Source organism: Haliotis rubra, unplaced genomic scaffold, assembly GCF_003918875.1.
Source record: "Haliotis rubra isolate DU_JTF1 unplaced genomic scaffold, ASM391887v1 Scf69, whole genome shotgun sequence".
Taxonomy (NCBI): Eukaryota; Metazoa; Mollusca; class Gastropoda; order Lepetellida; family Haliotidae; genus Haliotis; species Haliotis rubra.
This window is the reverse complement of record NW_025767401.1, coordinates 844,889-863,655: the sequence shown is the minus strand read 5'-3', so window position 1 is coordinate 863,655 and position 18,767 is coordinate 844,889. Positions and strand designations below refer to the sequence as shown.

Sequence of the window (18,767 nt, the reverse complement as noted above, 5' to 3'; positions counted from 1 at the left end):
TGAACGAAACATATTGAGGCTGGTACTAATTCACGCCTTTGACAATTCAGCACAGAAGAAACTGATTGTTTCTGAAGCATTGATGTCCGGTCCTACTATATTTATCTTATCCTCACGCATAAGTGTCGTTTTCTGATTGGTTGAGTGCTCTTCTATTATTTTCAGTGTACCCTGCCTACAAGCGAGGAACATTTTCTGTGTTAACGACCGAGATTGCCGAACTGTGGGAATTCATTTGGTACTTCGTGTTAGTGTTTCTTTATCTCGAATAATATTGAGTCACGTATGATGAACGGAAATTACCGATGTTTCTTTGCGAATGCAAATCTGTGGAAGGGAGATAACTCTAAATGTGTTTTTCTTTGTCGTCCGTCGTTGTCGGTATTGGCCAATTGCCCAACTCTGGCACTCCTTTTTCACTCTCCTACCCAGAGTTCCATGCGGCAAGCTAGCATAGTACCTCTGCCACAGGCCAGAAAAATGTGACGATTCGTCACATCTTGCACCGTCCATTTAATATAATGTACAGATTTCTTTTACTCTTTTATTTTTGACGAGTTTACACATCTAACTAAACATCTTTAATAGAATGAATTAGTTTCACTGAGAAAATATCCAAAAACATGTAACACTATTTCGATTTGCGTAGCGATCCTTTGTTTACATAGGTTGTACGGCTTCACGTGCTGTCATCGAAGCCGACGGAGAGCAAACGATGCAGCCAGTTTGATATCTAAATATGTACTGTCATAGACCTAACTGTCGGAGTTGTGGAAGAATATATATGTAACAATGTAAAACACTATGAAGAGAGCGCCGAAAAGCTTTCGTAAGACCAGTCTCTTCTTATTATGAATATGCGCGTTTGATTACAAACAAGAGAAAAGTCCGGTCACGTGATATGCAAATTAGCCTGTGGCAGTGATGTTATGTTAAGTCATCGCTGTGCCGGAGTGTGCTCCTTTTTATAATCCGATACCCGTGCTTCAAAGTGTTTAAAATTAACATTGGGGTGTTTGGTAAGATAAATACGTTGTTCACTGGGCCCATGGGTTTATGTATGTTCCCTCGTGACCAGTGAACAACTTAGCATTAGTCCTGCAATATCACGGCGGTGGACACCAGAAATGGGCTTCACATATTGATGCATATGAACGGGAACGCATTAAGCATTAGCCTACGCCACCGCCCCTCCGAACAAAGACACTCGCCCAAGGGGTACATCATGTGTGTTACATTTATGGAAACCCCAGGCTCAAGCTGCTGAAAACGGGCAACCGACCAGCGTTACGAACTAAACTTCACCTGATGTGTTAGGAATGCTTGCTTATCCTGTATTAATGTTATTCGTGACAAGTGTTTTGCCATTCCGGTATTGACCTGATCTGTGCAGAGTTGCGTCTCTTAGCCATGGCAGGAGCAGAAGACAGCTGGTCCGAATTCCATTCTCTACTCTGATTGTATGTTTTGCTCTCTAAATATTCGTGTACATGTATATATACATATATAGCTGGTTACATTGTTTTAATGTCTGGAGTTTTTTTTATGTCGACATTCATGGATAATTCAGAGTATAGTTTTGTTTTATCTGATATATTAGATAAACAATTTGGCTAAGTTGAAGGTTAATACTTCAACTTTAGGTTGTAAAAGATTTATAAACTTCATCATGTTTGGAGACTTGTATACGTCCAGAGCTAAATAGCGACGTCTAAATGTCAAATACTTAGGACAAGCCATGAAAACATATTCATCCTCTATATCATTTTTGCAAAAAGGACATAATCGGTTTTCTAAAGCTAGCTTTGGTCGAGCCCATCTTCTGTTCTCAATCATAAGTGAATGAGAAGATAATCGTAGGCGTGTCAAGGCTACCCTATAGTTTATGATATCAATTTGAGATAAATACTTTTCCATGGTAAGTGATGATTTGATAAGCAAGTATATTCTTGTTTCACTAAGTGAACTTGAATTATTTTTCCACATTGTGAATGTATATCAATAACTCTTTGTCTAAAAGCACTTATAAATCCTGTACGATTTAGAGTCAATTTCTGTTGTAACCAAATAAAACCATATCCATAATGAAACAACAAATCTCTAATGAGAGTAACCCATGTCGTATATGTTGGATTCTGCCAAGCGTTGTCGACTAGAGCCCTATATGTAATGCTTATATATCGGTTTTCGTCACAGGTGATAATCTTAATCCAATGTATATATCAAAGAGGTTTTTTATTTGTCAGTATTTATTTTAAATTTAAAGGACTAAGCTTCAAACTGTTACATTTTGCGTTATAGCGAAAAAGGATGAATCTGATTTCGGAAGTTCAACTAAGATATCACGCCATAAGGCTACGTATACATGTCCCTATCACAAATCTACGGAAGTTAATACCCGGAAGTTAATATATGTACAATAGAACTATAATGCAAAGTCAAAGTGGTGTGGCTAACTCAATTAATTATCACACCCCAATAGTTAATTAATCAAGGAACAACAGTTCCTACAACGCTAATAAATGAGCCCACGTCTGGGGCGTAGGAACGGGGGGGCTTCGGGGAGGCTTAGGCCCCTTTTTCAAGACGAAACCATTTCTACCTTTACCATAACTACAATTTCATTTTGATTTTCAAAACTTTCATAAATTAGCCCCCTGCTCTGAAAAACCGTTCCTACGCCCCTGCACTTTACAAAGAAAAACACAGGCGCTTATCTAAGATTAAAGACAAACTGTACCCCAACAGTACATAACTGTAACTCCAACAGTACATAAACAGGACTATCTTTCACATACTGAACCCAAGGTTCCAGGTCGAGACTTCAGCGGTAATCATCAGGAGACAAACAGTAGCACTTCGGCCTCGCAGTCACTGGATGTCCTGATTCCAACTCATTCCGTCTTTATGAAAATTCAAGGCCCGGCCAGAGAAAACAACTCCCTCCTAACTAAACCTGGCCGCTGACATAATTTGTGCTCGTTTGCCGTACAACATAGGCAAAAGCTTCGTTACAGGACTATGTACAGTAAATTATGATATATGTATAGAAAGAGTGACCTATACTACACGAATGTAGTATACTGCACAAATGTACATTTACATGTAAGATGTATCAGAACGATGGCGGGAGCACATACGTAGCTGCGCAGAAAACATGCGCACCAACAAGGGTGGAAAACCTCGTGACACTTTTGGAACATGAAATGTTACAGTGACAATTGTATACATGCTAGTTGAAACTTAATCCATATCACGACTATAACGAAACTGAATACTTCAGAACACAGAAGCATACAAACAGTGGATATTTTGCCAGATGCATGTTACTTAAAAAGTGCATGAAAATGTCATTAGATATTAGAGAAGCTTTGCATTTTAATGGAATAAGAGAGCCATTATCACACCGTTGCTAAAGAAAGGTGGCATGCACAAGAACAATAGACCTATAGGCCAATGTCTAACCTGGCATTCCTATCGAAGGTAATAGAGATGGCAGTTGCCACCCGCCTTAAAGAGTATCTCGTCAACAATGACCTTTATGAGAAACATCAATCAGCGTACAGAACGGTTCATAGTACCGAAACTGCTTATCAAAGTTACTGATGACGAACTTAAATCCTTGGACAGGCAATGTTACAGCTCTGGTATTACTGGATCTGTCTGCAGCATTCGATACCGGCGGCGACCACAGTATTCTCACCACATGTCTCCTCTCACAGTTTGGCTTAAACTCCAGTGTCCTGGATTGGTTCATGTCCTATCTCTCTGACAGATCCCAGTGCGTTGATATCAATCGAGTCTCCAGAGTCCAGGCTTAAAAGATGTGTTCACCAAGGCTCAGTACTGGGCCCACTACTCCTTCAACTCCCTCAATTCTATCGCAGACTATCATGATCTCGGTCAGCATCAGTATGCAGGCGACAACCAGTTATATTCTGGTTTTCCAACTTCAGGATCTTTAGTGAAAAGAGCATCCTTTGAAAAGTGCTGTACAGACATAAAATCTTGGATGACACCACTGCTACTCAAGCTGAACGAGGAGAAGACTGAACTAACCATACTCGCTCTAAGAATAACATCTCACTCTGCAACGCAATTCACCAACTCGATGTTGCAGGGTATCCTATCACAGCCTCTGCCAAGGTGAGAAATCTTGGAGTGACTTTAGACCAGCAGCTCAGCATAAAACATCATATAACCAAGATATGTCAATCTGCCAACTTTCACGTGAGAACCATTAAAAATTGCCTTTTTCAGATTTCTAAAGAGCTGTAGATAGAAGTAGTTCACTCGTCAGTTCTGTGTCTCTCATCTGACGAAATATTTTCTATGCAGAATATATGAAACGGCAAAGATCACTTATGTTCCATTTTGGACGAAGATAAAACACACGGCAGCGAGTAAAACGTTCGTAGGAGATAAGCACTATCATTGCAAACACTAATAAATATATTAAGATTATGAATAATTTCACTATGAATATACTGTATGTAAGACAAGTATTTGATTTGACAGTCTGGAAGTTCTCATTCCTGAAAGTAATATGTCCCATTTCTACTGATGGCATCTCTGTCACCTGCCTTTTAAGCTTCAACTTCTCCTTCAAGCGTTGGTGTTTTGTGCGCAGGAACCCCTGCTTTCCTTCAAGTGTTACTATTGATCCGCTCTTCAAACTTGCCTTCAAATCACTGTTCATTTCCTCGGCCTTTGACACGAGGATCTTAGCCCTTCCTATATATTCCTGGAGCTGTGTGACATTGCACTGATTTGCCTGATTTAGGGAGGCCTGCATATTTGTTATATGGGCCATGAAATCGACCTTGACCTTTTCCAGTTGTTCCACTGCCTCAGCATTCTCCTGCAATAAGTCTTTCATCTTGGAGGAAGCCATATTTTCCGATGATTTTATATCCACGATGATTTTATCCAGTTCTTTTGAGACTCTTCGCATGTGTGCTTCCATTGACCTTAGAGCACGTTCCATAGGAAGCACCTGTTTACAATGTCGGTGGGTTTCGATGACACACTCAGCGCATGCAGGCATAGTGCAGGTACAGCAGTAGCGACTTTGGTGCAAGCCATGGACCTGGCACTTGTCGTACGAAAGGCTTTTTCTGCCCTTGATCAGATCCTGGAGGATGTGATCAATTGGCAGTTCTTGATTTCCCGTGAAAGGCTTCTTACATAATGGACATGTACAGCCTTGCATATTTAAAGACTGCACGTACTTGTTGAGGCATGCTGAACAAATTCTGTGTCCACACGGCAGCAGCTTGGGCTCATCAAAGAACTCCATACATATAGGGCACTGTAAGTCTTCTTGAGCCACACCTGAATGTGCCATTTCATCTGAAACATAGGTTTGTTAAATACAGTTCGTTTTGCGTCATCATTAAATGCTCAGGAACTAACTTTAGTTTAGTTTACCTGTTTTGACGTATCTAGAGGGCAATATTTCGTATCAGCTTTTACTAAGTTGGCCTTTTTTCTATATGAAGTCATTGCTCGTGATTTCGTCACATTTCATTGGCTAAACAATCGAGTTCTTTTGTGGTTATGTTTTCATAAACTAAACAACACCTAATGACAGAATGAGTGGGATTGTGGTGCATTAATGCACAGAACAATGACACTGCTCTTTTTATTGTGGTGCACAACGTGTATTGTATTAATTATCAAATACACAGTCTGTGAGTTTTTCATCGAAGACTAATCCATACATAAGATTTAATATTCATACCACATCGCAGTTGAAGACTCAGAAATAACAAACCAGATGAGTATGTTTTGAATTTTCTATTATGAAGCGCCAATAAAATATGCGTGCTTTGTGCCGTCACAAAACATCGTGGCAGTTACGGTGATCCTCTGTATGTTGATACTCACATATTGAGTGAGTGAGTTTGGTTTTACGCCGCTTTTAGCAATATTCCAGCAATATCACCAGAAATGCTCACATATTGAAACGCACTGCGCGGTATAAGGTGTTTAATGGCATGTTTAATTTGGAACATTTCTGGTGTCCACCACCGTAATAATGGTTGAATATTGCTAAATTCGGCTTAAAACCATACTCGCTCATTCACTCATGGAAGCTCGGTTTGAAGGTTCGGTTTCGATTTTACATTTTTGTACAATGTATAATTATAACTTAAAGGGGCACTGATTCAGAGCGAGTAATGTTTCGCGCCAACAGTCTACGCACGTCGCCTCGCTGCCAGGTCGCCAGTCCCAGCTCTAAACCGAAACATGAGTCTCATTAACCAATTCAGACAATGACCTACTTTTCAGCCGATCCGAATTTTCTCGTGTGAAAGTGAAAAGAGACACTACAAACAACTATGGTTACACTAAAGTCCAATTCCTTGTTTCCTAAGAAAATGGTATTAATTTGAATTTTGTAGTTTAAAAAAATCTGGACTGGTTATTGTACTAAGTTGCGCAATAGGACGGAACCCAGCCAGCAGGCGACGAGACTGTTGTGTAATCAATGTTTTGACTTGGATGATTGCCACTGAAGTCTCGACCTGCAACCTTGGGTTTAGATTGTGTAAGATAGCCCTATTTACGTACTGTTGGAAGTATTAACCGTGGTGCACACCGGAACTGGGCAGCTGTCCACCTTGGCAGAATTCCTTCAACTTAAACATTGGGACATTAAGAACGGTGGATGCCCATCAGATGCCGTTATTCGAAAATATCACTGGCACTTCTGGTCTGCTTGTAATGAAGTATCCCAGCAGTGTAAGCTTTTTCTCATGTTCTGATGCGTGGATGGTATGATGACTGACCCAATTTGATCCTGATGCTGTGTTCTTACCTCGATATTTAATCATGTCATGTAACAATGGGATGTCTGTTGACCTATGATACCAAAAACACACATTTGATTTAATTGAATCCGTAAATTAAATCAACCCAACTTTGTCATTGCTAGAAAAATCTGAAAATTTACTTAGATCAATAGGTTTATACAGATTTTACACAGAAAAAGCTTACATAAGAAAGATGACTACGTTTTCATACTGATTCCAAAACGAAACTGTACTTTATGTTTGTTGATCAATGTAAGGATATATATTATGCTTATACTACCAATTGCGCTTGCGGATGGCGCAGCAGACATCGCAATCCAATCAAGAATTCTGGGATATCATTCGGATCGTCGGAGGGGAAAAACAATAACAAAAGCGACAACCAGTCCTGGGGAATTGCTCTAGATCAGTGCCCCTTTAACACAGCCAAACACCCGACAAATTAAAAATGACATGTGAATAGTTAACAATATTCAATATTTTGACATTTACATTTCAGAACGACAGAAGTCCTCACAACGTTCAGTAACTAGCTATTATGGATATACTTGTGTTCATGGTTTCAACTAGCAATTCTAACTTGGCTTGAATGTAGCTGGTTCCCGACTCCGCGAACTTGCGCCATATTGCGATATGCGAGACGGGGCCCAGCTTAGGTTTCAATACGGGTATGTTGTCACCCTTGGCGACCGGATATATTTCAAGTTTACCGATATTTCCAATACCTCGCAATGCAGTATGTGAAGCTATGTATTTGTCTGAAGCGAATACCTACACGCATTTAACACGGAACGTAAAGGGCCTTTGTGTCGATGGCTGCAGTACAACAAGCGTAAACAAGAACATACCCGACCTACTTGAAATACCGCAGTGATCCCACTTCCTTGTTTGTGATGGAACGAGTTCAGACTGTCTGTCAGTCCTGCGTGAGCATGAACGGGCTAAACACAGATAAGTACTTTCCTAAGACCTCTAAATTGATGCAATATCAAATCAATCTCTAGGGTGTTTATGTTCATGACCGCTACGTACACACGACCATGGCAATCTCTGCCCCGGGCTAATTTGCATATCACGTGACGGGTTATTCTGAAATCGGAACAGATTGACTTTGTATGCGCGTTGGATATTGATTGTCACAGTTTTGTAGACAGCGTTCGAAATTAACGTCGGTCCTTATTACTAACTTATACTTATTATTATTAACTATTCGGATCATATTTATATACAGGGCCTACGCATTCTGATCAGGGCCCACATATTTTTAAGGTTAGGTCTTTAGGGCCTGCAGCTTTTCAGGGTCAAAGGCCGGGGTTCAAACCTATACACAGATGGCGTGTGGCCTCCTTGCCTTGTCAAAGCTGTCTTACGATGCAAAGCAATGCAGTATTCAAGTACATTCCATGAAATATCACAAAATTGACTTACCTGTTCATGATGAAATTGAGCCATAGTGTAAAGAAGTATGTTATGAAGGCTCACTGTAAAATGTATGGATGAAGACAACCTACAAAAAACACATTTTGAAAATATATTCCTCTTTTAAATATCCAGATTTGAATTTCGCGCTGTGTCAGTCAGAAGGCCAGAGGAGGTGCGTTTCCAAGCCTGTGAGTTGGCTAAAAGTTTCATTCAGGGTTTCATATTTCAGGCAGGAGTGAAAATGACTCCTCCCCACTCCCCTGACCCCAGCTGTGCCGAGTTAGGGCTGTACACTTATTTGATGCTGACATCACCATGTTGATGACAGCACATGGAGTTGTACAACCATGTAAAGAAAGGAGCACTACACAGAGCCAAATAGTGTTTCACGTTATGTGCTAAAGTTTAGGATACTCTGCGTTTAGTGAGAGAATCGGGAAATTTCTTTTCTTCAGGCCTAAGTCCCAAAATACACCGTTCACCTGTGTTACGAAAATGTATGTGCTGTGAGTCAAACAGGATTCGTTCCTCTTCTTATATAAAACAACTGGGAACCAAGTTACCAAGTTTCAACTGTGGCTAAATACATGTATGTACATAGGTCATAGTGAGGTTCACATGAGGTGCGTACATAGGTCATAGTGAGGTTCACATGAGGTGCGTACATAGGTCATAGTGACGTTCACATGAGGTGCCTACATAGGTCATAGTGAGGTTCACATGAGGTGCGTACAAAGGTCATAGTGAGGTTCACATGAGGTGCGTACATAGGTCATAGTGAGGTTCACATGAGGTGCGTACATAGGTCATAGTGAGGTTCACATGAGGTGCGTACATAGGTCATAGTGAGGTTCACATGAGGTGCCTACATAGGTCATAGTGAGGTTCACATGAGGTGCCTACATAGGTCATAGTGAGGTTCACATGAGGTGCGTACATAGGTCATAGTGAGGTTCACATGAGGTGCGTACATAGGTCATAGTGAGGTTCACATGAGGTGTGTTACAGGTCATAGTGAGGTTCACATGAGGTGCGTACATAGGTCATAGTGAGGTTCACATGAGGTGCGTACATAGGTCATAGTGAGGTTCACATGAGGTGCGTACATAGGTCATAGTGAGGTTCACATGAGGTGCGTACATAGGTCATAGTGAGGTTCACATGAGGTGCGTACATAGGTCATAGTGAGGTTCACATGAGGTGCCTACATAGGTCATAGTGAGGTTCACATGAGGTGCGTACAAAGGTCATAGTGAGGTTCACATAAGGTGCGTACATAGGTCATAGTGAGGTTCACATGAGGTGCGTACATAGGTCATAGTGAGGTTCACATGAGGTGCCTACATAGGTCATAATGAGGTTCACATGAGGTGCGTACATAGGTCATAATGAGGTTCACATGAGGTGCGTACATAGGTCATAATCAGGTTCACATGAGGTGCGTACATAGGTCATAGTGAGGTTCACATGAGGTGCGTACATAGGTCATAGTGAGGTTCACATGACGATCGTACATAGGTCATAATGAGATTCACACGTGGCGCGTACATTGGTCATAATGAGGTTCACATGAGGTGCGTACATAAATAATAATAAGGTTCAAATGACGATCGTATATTGGTCATAATAAGGTTCAAATGACGATCGTACATAGGTCATAGTGAGGTTCACATGAGGTGCGTACATAGGTCATAGTGAGGTTCACATGAGGTGCGTACATAGGTCATAGTGAGGTTCACATGAGGTGCGTACATAAATAATAATAAGGTTCAAATGACGATCGCATATAGGTCATAATAAGGTTCAAATGACGATCGTATATAGGTCATAATAAGGTTCACATGACGATCGTACATAGGTCATAGTGAGGTTCACATGACGATCGTACATAGGTCATAGTGAGGTTCACATGACGATCGTACATAGGTCATAATGAGATTCACACGTAGCACGTATATATTTCATAGTGAGGTTCACACGTGGCACGTACATAGGTCGCAATGAGGTTCACACGTAGCACATACATAGGTCATATTGAGGGTCACACATGGTGCGTACATAGGTAATAATGAGGTTCACACGTGGCGCTTACATAGGTCATAGTGAGGTTCACACGTGGCACGTATATATTTCATAGTGAGGTTCCCACGTGGCACGTACATAGGTCATAGCGAGGTTTACACGTAGCACGTATATATTTCATAGTGAGGTTCACATGTGGCACGTATATAGGTAATAATGAGGTTCACACAAGGCGCTTACATAGGTCATAATGAGGTTCACACGTGACACGTATATAGGTCACAGTGTACCTGCTATTGTGTGTGTGGAGCGCGGCTGATTGGTAGATAATGAACGGGACAGGTACTTTACACAACAGGTGGAGGATATAGACAATGACATATTCAATGAAGTGCATCCTAAACTGGGCCAACTCGACCGGGTGTCTTTTGAAAATGAACTTTTAGACATTTATGAAGATGATGAAGAGAAAATCAACTGTGTGAGACAAAGTCTGTATGACGTTGCCAAAGAAAGATGTGAAGACGTACCTATTTGATACTTTATAAAGAGAGTGCATAGAGGAACCTCAAAGAAAACTGTTATTGAGAAATATGCTGGTGATATATATCATCTATATGGTTACATAACAGGGAATGTACCGGCAGAGGTGATTCAGCGAGAGGTGCTGAGTAAGCAGAAGGTCACCAACAGTGATACAACACAGTGTGATCCAGATACACTGGAGAGAACGACACAAAGAAACAGGGATACCTTAACTCTGCTACTGGCCAAGGTGATGGAGATTCAGGACTGTTTGAATGAACAATTTGTAACTCTCAGTAGGAAAATAGAAGCTCTACGTGACAAGTACGACGCTGATATGAAGAGGGTTTCACGCAGCTTAGAAACTAAAAGTACTGAACTTGCCTGTGCAATGAAAGAAATAGAACGTCACCAGAACACGGAATTGAAGTTACAAAGTGATATCAGAGTTCTTGTATTTCAACTACGAGATAAACACTCCCAAATAAATCTGTTGAAAGACGAATTGAAGACCAGTGTCGACATTATCTCAAAGAAGACTAGTGATATTGCCACTAACATGGAATGTGTTAACAAACGGTCAAGACAGCAGTACCTCGACTCTCCCCGCAGTGAATCTCACTCACCTCGTCAATCAGGATACTTACTGAGCCAAGACATCCATCCTGAGCCGTCCTTGGAGCCAACAACAGAGAGTGATACTCCTGACGCTGTAACACCCAGCGAAGGTGTGACAGAGGATCAACCTTCACACAGAGGTAACACCGACGTCCCGTCAACGAAGACTGACAGCAGCACAGGAGCAACATCATCGACCAACACCGGCCGCCAGAAGACAGCACAACCGATAGTGAGCTTCGACAATGAATGGGACAGATCTTTCAAAGGGGCTTCACCCAGGTATAAGAGGAAAAGACTTGTATTGTCGAACGTTAGAGCTGATAAGTCATTTGAGATTATACATGATGCCATTGTTGCATATGGCAGGAAAAGAGAAGTGAATATCTCCCTCGTAAAACGCTGGGAGGGCTCGAATCCTACCTATACTGTGCGTTTGAACATAGACACTAAAGCAGCTGAGCGAGTGCTTCAGGATGAGAACTTCTGGCCTCCAAATGTTAGATGCAGAGAATGGGTTTCATACTCTAGAGGTCGTAATGGTGCATCATTCTAGTTAAAATGTGTATGCTAGTGTATCTACTTTCCGTTTACATGCTGTGCATAGGAACATGGAATGCAAGAGGTGTAATGTACTGTGGGCAGTACCTAGAGACATTAGCAAATCACTGCGATGCCCTTGCTGTGTGTGAGCATTGGCTTAATGACAGAACTCAGTGCTGGTTTGATTGTCTGCATGACACGTTTGATATTACATGTAAAGTTAAAGCAGATCAGAAAGGATATAAAGGAGAAGGTGGGGTGGCACTACTAGTTAAGAAAAATATGTACAGAGAGGTTTATGAATGTGAATGCGAGTATGATAGTGTTGTACCTGCGACTGTCTCGCCCCCAGTGTGGTGACATGTATATAGTCTGTGCTCTGCTTCCCTCCACTAATCACAGCATAGCAGAGTTTGAAGAGAGTGTCAAGGAGGTGTTTGATGTTGTAGACGAGCTATCAGAAAGTGGCTATGTTATATTATGCGGGGACTTCAACACAGACCTCGTCCACAATGCAGGATCCAGTAGGTCTGTTATTCTTCAGACTTACCTAGACTCAAGGAATATGCTGTCGTCAGTCGACTGTGGTGATACTAAAGGAAATATGAAGACATGGCACAATAAAACTGGAACACAGTCATCATTGACTATATCTTTTTACCAGTGTCCCTGAAATCATCAGTGTTAGTGACAACTATACATAATGATGCTACATACGACATATCTGACCACTCTCCCGTTGTGACGAAACTCATAGGCGACATGTTCCTAACAGGACAAAAAGTGTGGAATCCAAAACCTTTCAAATGGAAAAAGGCTGATGCTACACAACTGAACATGTATTCATCAGAGGTTGACAAAATGCTGGGGAACACCATGCCGAGTCTAAAGGATTGTAGCGGTGATATGGTGGAACACTACTACGACGCTATTGTGAGCTCTATCCACACCTCAACAGCGATGCATATACCCACAGGACACTACAGGCCGTACCTGAGACCGTACTGGAGAGGTTCGAGTCTGGACTACTATCACTTCCAGATGCGACAGACCAGACGACAATGGATATCCAAAGATAAACCCAGAGGAGATTCATATGAATCTTACAGAGCATACAAGAAAGCTAAATGCGCCTTCCGACGACAGAAGAGAAAAGCTGAAAGGGAGTGGGACCGAGAGAAGTACACAGAGCTCCACTCTGCCTGTGAAGTGGACATTGGCGAATTTTATCGTACTGTTAGAAAACAGAGAAGGTGTAGTGTGACTTGTACGTCCCTAGAGTACAAGGAGAAGACGGCTAACACTCCTGAGGACATATGTACTATGTGGGCCGGCTACTACCAGGACCTGCTCTCCCAACTAACCCGACCTGAGTTCGACTCTGACTTCTACGAAGACACCAAATCAAGAGTGAATGAAATATCAACCCATCAGATTTCCAAGGATGATCCGATCCTGAAGACACCAGTGACAGCCGTCGACGTGAAAGGAGCAATAGGATCTTTGAAAAAGAACAAGTCTCCAGGGCCTGACTGTGTTACAACGGAACACTTATGTAATGCTGGAAAACTGCTCTATAAACATCTGGCTCACCTCTACAACATGATGATTAGCTCCTGCTACACTCCTCAGATGATGAGAACTGGAACCATTATTCCAATATACAAGGGAAATAACAAGGACAAAACCAACCCAAGTAATTACCGTGGAATAACCCTGACATCTGTCATTGGCAAGATATTTGAGAGACTGTTGCTGACCAACATAGAATCCTATCTTAAAACGGCAAACCCAGGCTTTCCAAACCGCCTCCAGTGTGGATTCCGCAAAGAGCATGGAGCTAACATTGCTACGTACGTCCTGAAGGAAGCTATCTCATACTACCAGGATAGGAACTCAAGCGTGTATGCTGCTTTCCTAGACAACGAGAAGGCCTTCGACAGAATATGGCACGACGGACTCCTCCACTATTGGTGTGAAGGATCTAGCATGGCATCTAATCCATCAATCATATAAAGAAGCACAAGCCCGTGTAAAGTACAACGGGGTGACAAGTGATGTTTTTCATATCCACCAAGGAGTAGACAAGGGCGAGTGTTATCAGCATGGATGTTTCTAGTCTACATCAATGACCTCATTTCGGGAGCTAGACCAATTACAATGTGGACTAATTATTGGCACGAATCACATCCCGACGGTTCTACTTGCTGACGACACCACAGTCGTCAGTACTACTGTACATGGTCTCAATATGGCTCTTAACAAGATCCACCAATATGCCTGCCGTTGGAGAATGACATACAACGCCAGTAAGAGCTGTGTCCTGTCCTTCACAAATTCTACAAAATATCTCAACAAACCCGTTTTCAGAATCGGGGATGTAAGACTGCCAATCAAATCCAACACTGTGTATGCGGGATCCATCATGCATACAGAGAAAGCAAGAGAAAGGACAACTCGTGCATGTGCCAAGGCGAGAAGAGCAATAATCTCACTCCGAGATCTAGGATTACGAGCTGGTGGATTAAACCCTGTGTCATCGTCCAATATCTGGCAAAGAGTTATCTTTCCTTCTGCATTCTACGCATGTGAGCTATGGAGCAATATCAGCAGCACTGAGATGAATGAAATGGAAATTGTCCAGCGCTACTTTGCTAGAAGAGTCCAGAACCTCCACAAGAGATCTCCTACAGTTGCTACAGCTCAGGTGCTAGGACTATGGTCAATGCAAGGCAGAGTACATAAATCAAAGCTCCTGTTTTGGGGCCGACTCTGTCGCTCAGCCAGTACCAGTATTGTGAAGCCTATCTTGTATTTGAGATTCGCGGAATATATGTCTACTGTGGTAAAAAGTACAAGATCGATTGCCCATGACCTCTTGAATGCAGCTCACAAATATGGATTTTCAGATATCATTGAAACCTTCATGACAACAGGAGATATTCCATTCAAAAATGTATGGAATTCCATGGTACAGAAGGCTATATGCCACCACGAACACACTGAATGGAGAAGTAAACTCCAAGAGCGTCCAAATATGCAGAGATTTGGTGCCATTCATACGCGCCTCTCTCCTCATCGTCTCTGGAACCTGTGTTTGTGTTATAACATGGCCACTCCTCCTGTCTATGCTCTGATAAAGTTGGGTATACTGCCCGTCACACTTGGACTGTGTCTTATATGCGAGACTGAAAGTGAGGACATTGTAAAACATCAACTCCTATACTGTGACAAGCTGGTAGAAAACAGGAACGCACTGAGCGAGCATCTGTTTGATAACGTGTCTCTTGACACGTATATGAGACCCGAAGATGCTGAAGACGAGGTTAAAATCCTCACATACCTTGGTTCCATTACTCCGGTTGTGCAGGACATGACCCTTGATAGCTGGGCTAGGTTCATGAGCATTATTGCAAAACGCATCAGTGCATGGAACTTAGCCAGCATTCTGTATTTATAAGAATAGCATGCAATGCTTTGTACATATTGCCCAGTGATTATCTGTTGCCAAGAGCTATGATTTCTTATGTTCTGTTGAATGTTTCAAATATTATTGAACTTTCTATTTTGTCACAAATATGTGTTATGCTCTAAAAATATATACATAACTGGATGTATAACTCTCCAAACCATTGGTGGAAATAAAGAACATACATTCATTCATTCATTCATTCATTCATTCATAGGTCATAGCGAGGTTCACACGTAGCACGTATATATGTCATCGTGAGGTTCCGCGTAGCACGTACATAGGTCAGAGTGAAGTTCACACGTAGCACGTACATAGGTCATAATAAGGTTGACACGTGGCGCGTACATAGGCCATAGTGAGGTTCACACATGGCGCGTACATAGGTCATAATGAGGTTCACACGTGGCATGTATATAGGTCATAGTGAGGTTCAGACGTGGCACGTACATAGGTCATAGCGAGGTTCACACGTAGCACGTACATAGCTCATAGTGAGGTAGATAGGTCATACAGAAGTTTACAGGTAGCACGTTCACATGGGGATTGTACATAGGTCATAGTGAGGTTCACACGTAGCACGTACATAGGTCATAGTGAGGTTCACACGTAGCACGTACATAGGTCAAAGCGAGGTTCACACGTAGCACGTACATAGGTCATAGTGAGGTTCACACGTAGCACGTACATAGGTCATCGTGAGGTTAACACTTACGACGTATATATTTCATAGTGAGGTTCACACGTGGCATGCAGCTCATAGTGAGGTTCACACGTAGCACGTACATAGGTCATAGTGAGGTTCACACGTAGCACGTACATAGGTCATAGTGAGGTTCACACGTACATAGCACGTACATAGCTTATAGTGAGGTTCACACGTAGGTCTCGTGACATAGCACGTACATCATAGTGAGGTTCACACGTGGCACGTACATAGGTCATAGTGAGGTTCACGCGTAGCACGTACATAGCTCATAGTGAGGTTTACACATGGCACGTACATAGCTCATAGTGAGGTTTCACGTAGCACGTACATAGGTCATAGTGAGGTTTACACGTAGCATGTACATAGGTCATAGTGAGGTTCACACGTAGCACGTACATAGGTCATAGTGAGGTTTACACGTAGCACGTACATAGCTTATAGTCATGTGAGGTTCACACGTAGCACGTACATAGGTAGCTCGCACGTACATAGGTCATAGTGAGGTTCACACGTGGCACGTACATAGGTCATAGTGAGGTTCACACGTAGCACGTACATAGCTTATAGTGAGGTTCCACGTAGCTCGTACATAGGTCATAGTGAGGTTCACACGTGGCACGTACATAGGTCATAGTGAGGTTCACGCGTAGCACGTACATAGCTCATAGTGAGGTTTACACATGGCACGTACATAGCTCATAGTGAGGTTCACACGTAGCACGTACATAGGTCATAGTGAGGTTTACACGTAGCATGTACATAGGTCATAGTGAGGTTCACACGTAGCACGTACATATGTCATAGTGAGGTTCACACGTAGCACGTACATAGGTCATAATGAGGTTCACACGTAGCACGTACATAGGTCATAGTGTGGTTCTCGCGTAGCACGTACATAGGTCATAATGAGGTTCACACGTAGCACGTACATAGGTCATAATGAGGTTCACACGTAGCACGTACATAGGTCATAGTGTGGTTCTCGCGTAGCACGTACATAGGTCATAATGAGGTTCACACGTAGCACGTACATAGGTCATAATGAGGTTCACACGTAGCACGTACATAGGTCATAGTGAGGTTTACACGTAGCACGTACATAGGTCATAATGAGGTTTACACGTAGCACGTACATAGGTCATAGTGAGGTTCACACGTAGCACGTACATAGCTCATAGTGAGGTTCACACGTTCAACATCTCTATATATACACACACAATGAGCCGTGAGAGCATCTGCAAATGAACCAGCCGTTACACTTGAGTGCACACCCACCCGCTCTGACTGGGTTCGGTATACCGGCTGCTTCCTTTCTTGGGAAGTAAACCCAAGTACACAATATTGCACTTTTGATTTGCGATTGTACGCTTATAATTTTGTTTATATGTTTTTTCATAACCAGCAATGTATATTAGATGTCATGAATAAGTGATAATTCCGTTTTAATTATGTTTGATTTTTTGGTTGCATGTGACCTTTAACCAGAGTCTAACCAAAAGGGTCTTGTTAAGACAACATTGCACTATGGCTAGGTGAGATATGCGTGCTAGATAATTAGCATTAGCCACTGAAGCGTGAGCCTTTATTTCTGGGCTATAGTCTATATCTACAATGCAACACGATTTAAGAAGTATGCAAGTGTGTGTGCGTTTGTTTGTAATATGAAAATTCGGTTTAAACATATTTATTTCGGATATATTATGACTTGTTCCCCTTGTAGCCCAACATATTGTTCTAAGTGCACCAAACTGTAATTTTTCAAGAATTGATGCCTGGCTAACTGTATAATTATCCCATATACAACTACAATAATCAAATAATGGCAGAATAAAGGATTTATACATAACAAATATATATTTTTGCATAAATAATCTTGGACTAGTTAAAATCATTTCACTAATATCACTAATTGAGCATTTCCTGACACACACACACACACACACACACACACACACACACACACACACACACACACACACACACACACACACACACACACCAAGAGAATTCAAATAATACCATATCAATGTACTTGTATCTCTTTTAAATACAAATTTCCCTAACCTCGCCTATTGAGCATTTTGTTGAAACAAGGAGGAAGTGTTATCAAAACACTAACCCTAGTCAGAGACCTGTTTTGACAGAATCTGGCTGAGTGAGAGGACACCATTTGTCAGTATGTGTCTGTAGACTCTGTCTTCCATGTTGCTGGATACCTAAGTCTACTCTACCCAACTTACCTCAGAATCAAGAGTATGCAGACAACTGATCGAAGTACCTCACTGAGTCTCCAGACAACACCCTTTCTTTATGTCACTAAGGGAGATAAATGTGTAAGCACTGTGAAAGAGTTTGAATTGTTTCGTCCCGACCGCGTTATCAGCACAGGGTTTCGAATCACTGTTTGGACAATAATTTTTAAAGATAGAAATCCAGATTTTTGCAACCGTATATTGTTTTTATATGTTATGAGTAACGTATATTTCAAATACACGTTATGTAATGAGTGTAGCGGGAGAATTTTCTAAAACATCCATTTCTTCACCGATTTCGTTCAAATTTTAAATATAAGTTACTCATAACATATAAAACAATTTACGGTTGCAAAAATCTAGATTTTATTTTTAAAAATTATTGTCCA

At 41.7% G+C, this 18,767-nt stretch overlaps 1 protein-coding gene across 3 annotated transcripts; it reads right to left on the bottom strand.

Annotated features, from left to right (window-relative positions):
* Positions 1-2,218: 2,218 nt before the first annotated feature.
* Positions 2,219-18,452, bottom strand: LOC124258320 (zinc finger protein RFP-like). Of its 3 annotated transcripts, none has more exons than XM_046692405.1 (2): positions 18,367-18,452; positions 2,219-5,352 (listed from the first exon to the last, which is right to left on the bottom strand). In XM_046692405.1, the coding sequence occupies exon 2, from the start codon at positions 5,345-5,347 to the stop codon at positions 4,331-4,333; it is 1,017 nt and encodes a 338-aa protein (XP_046548361.1). In that variant the 5' UTR covers positions 5,348-5,352; positions 18,367-18,452; the 3' UTR covers positions 2,219-4,330. The 3 variants fall into 3 exon arrangements, with proteins under 3 accessions (XP_046548361.1, XP_046548360.1, XP_046548362.1); XM_046692404.1 differs by lacking the exon at positions 18,367-18,452 and adding an exon at positions 7,667-7,890; XM_046692406.1 differs by lacking the exon at positions 18,367-18,452 and adding an exon at positions 7,676-7,890.
* Positions 18,453-18,767: the final 315 nt, after the last annotated feature.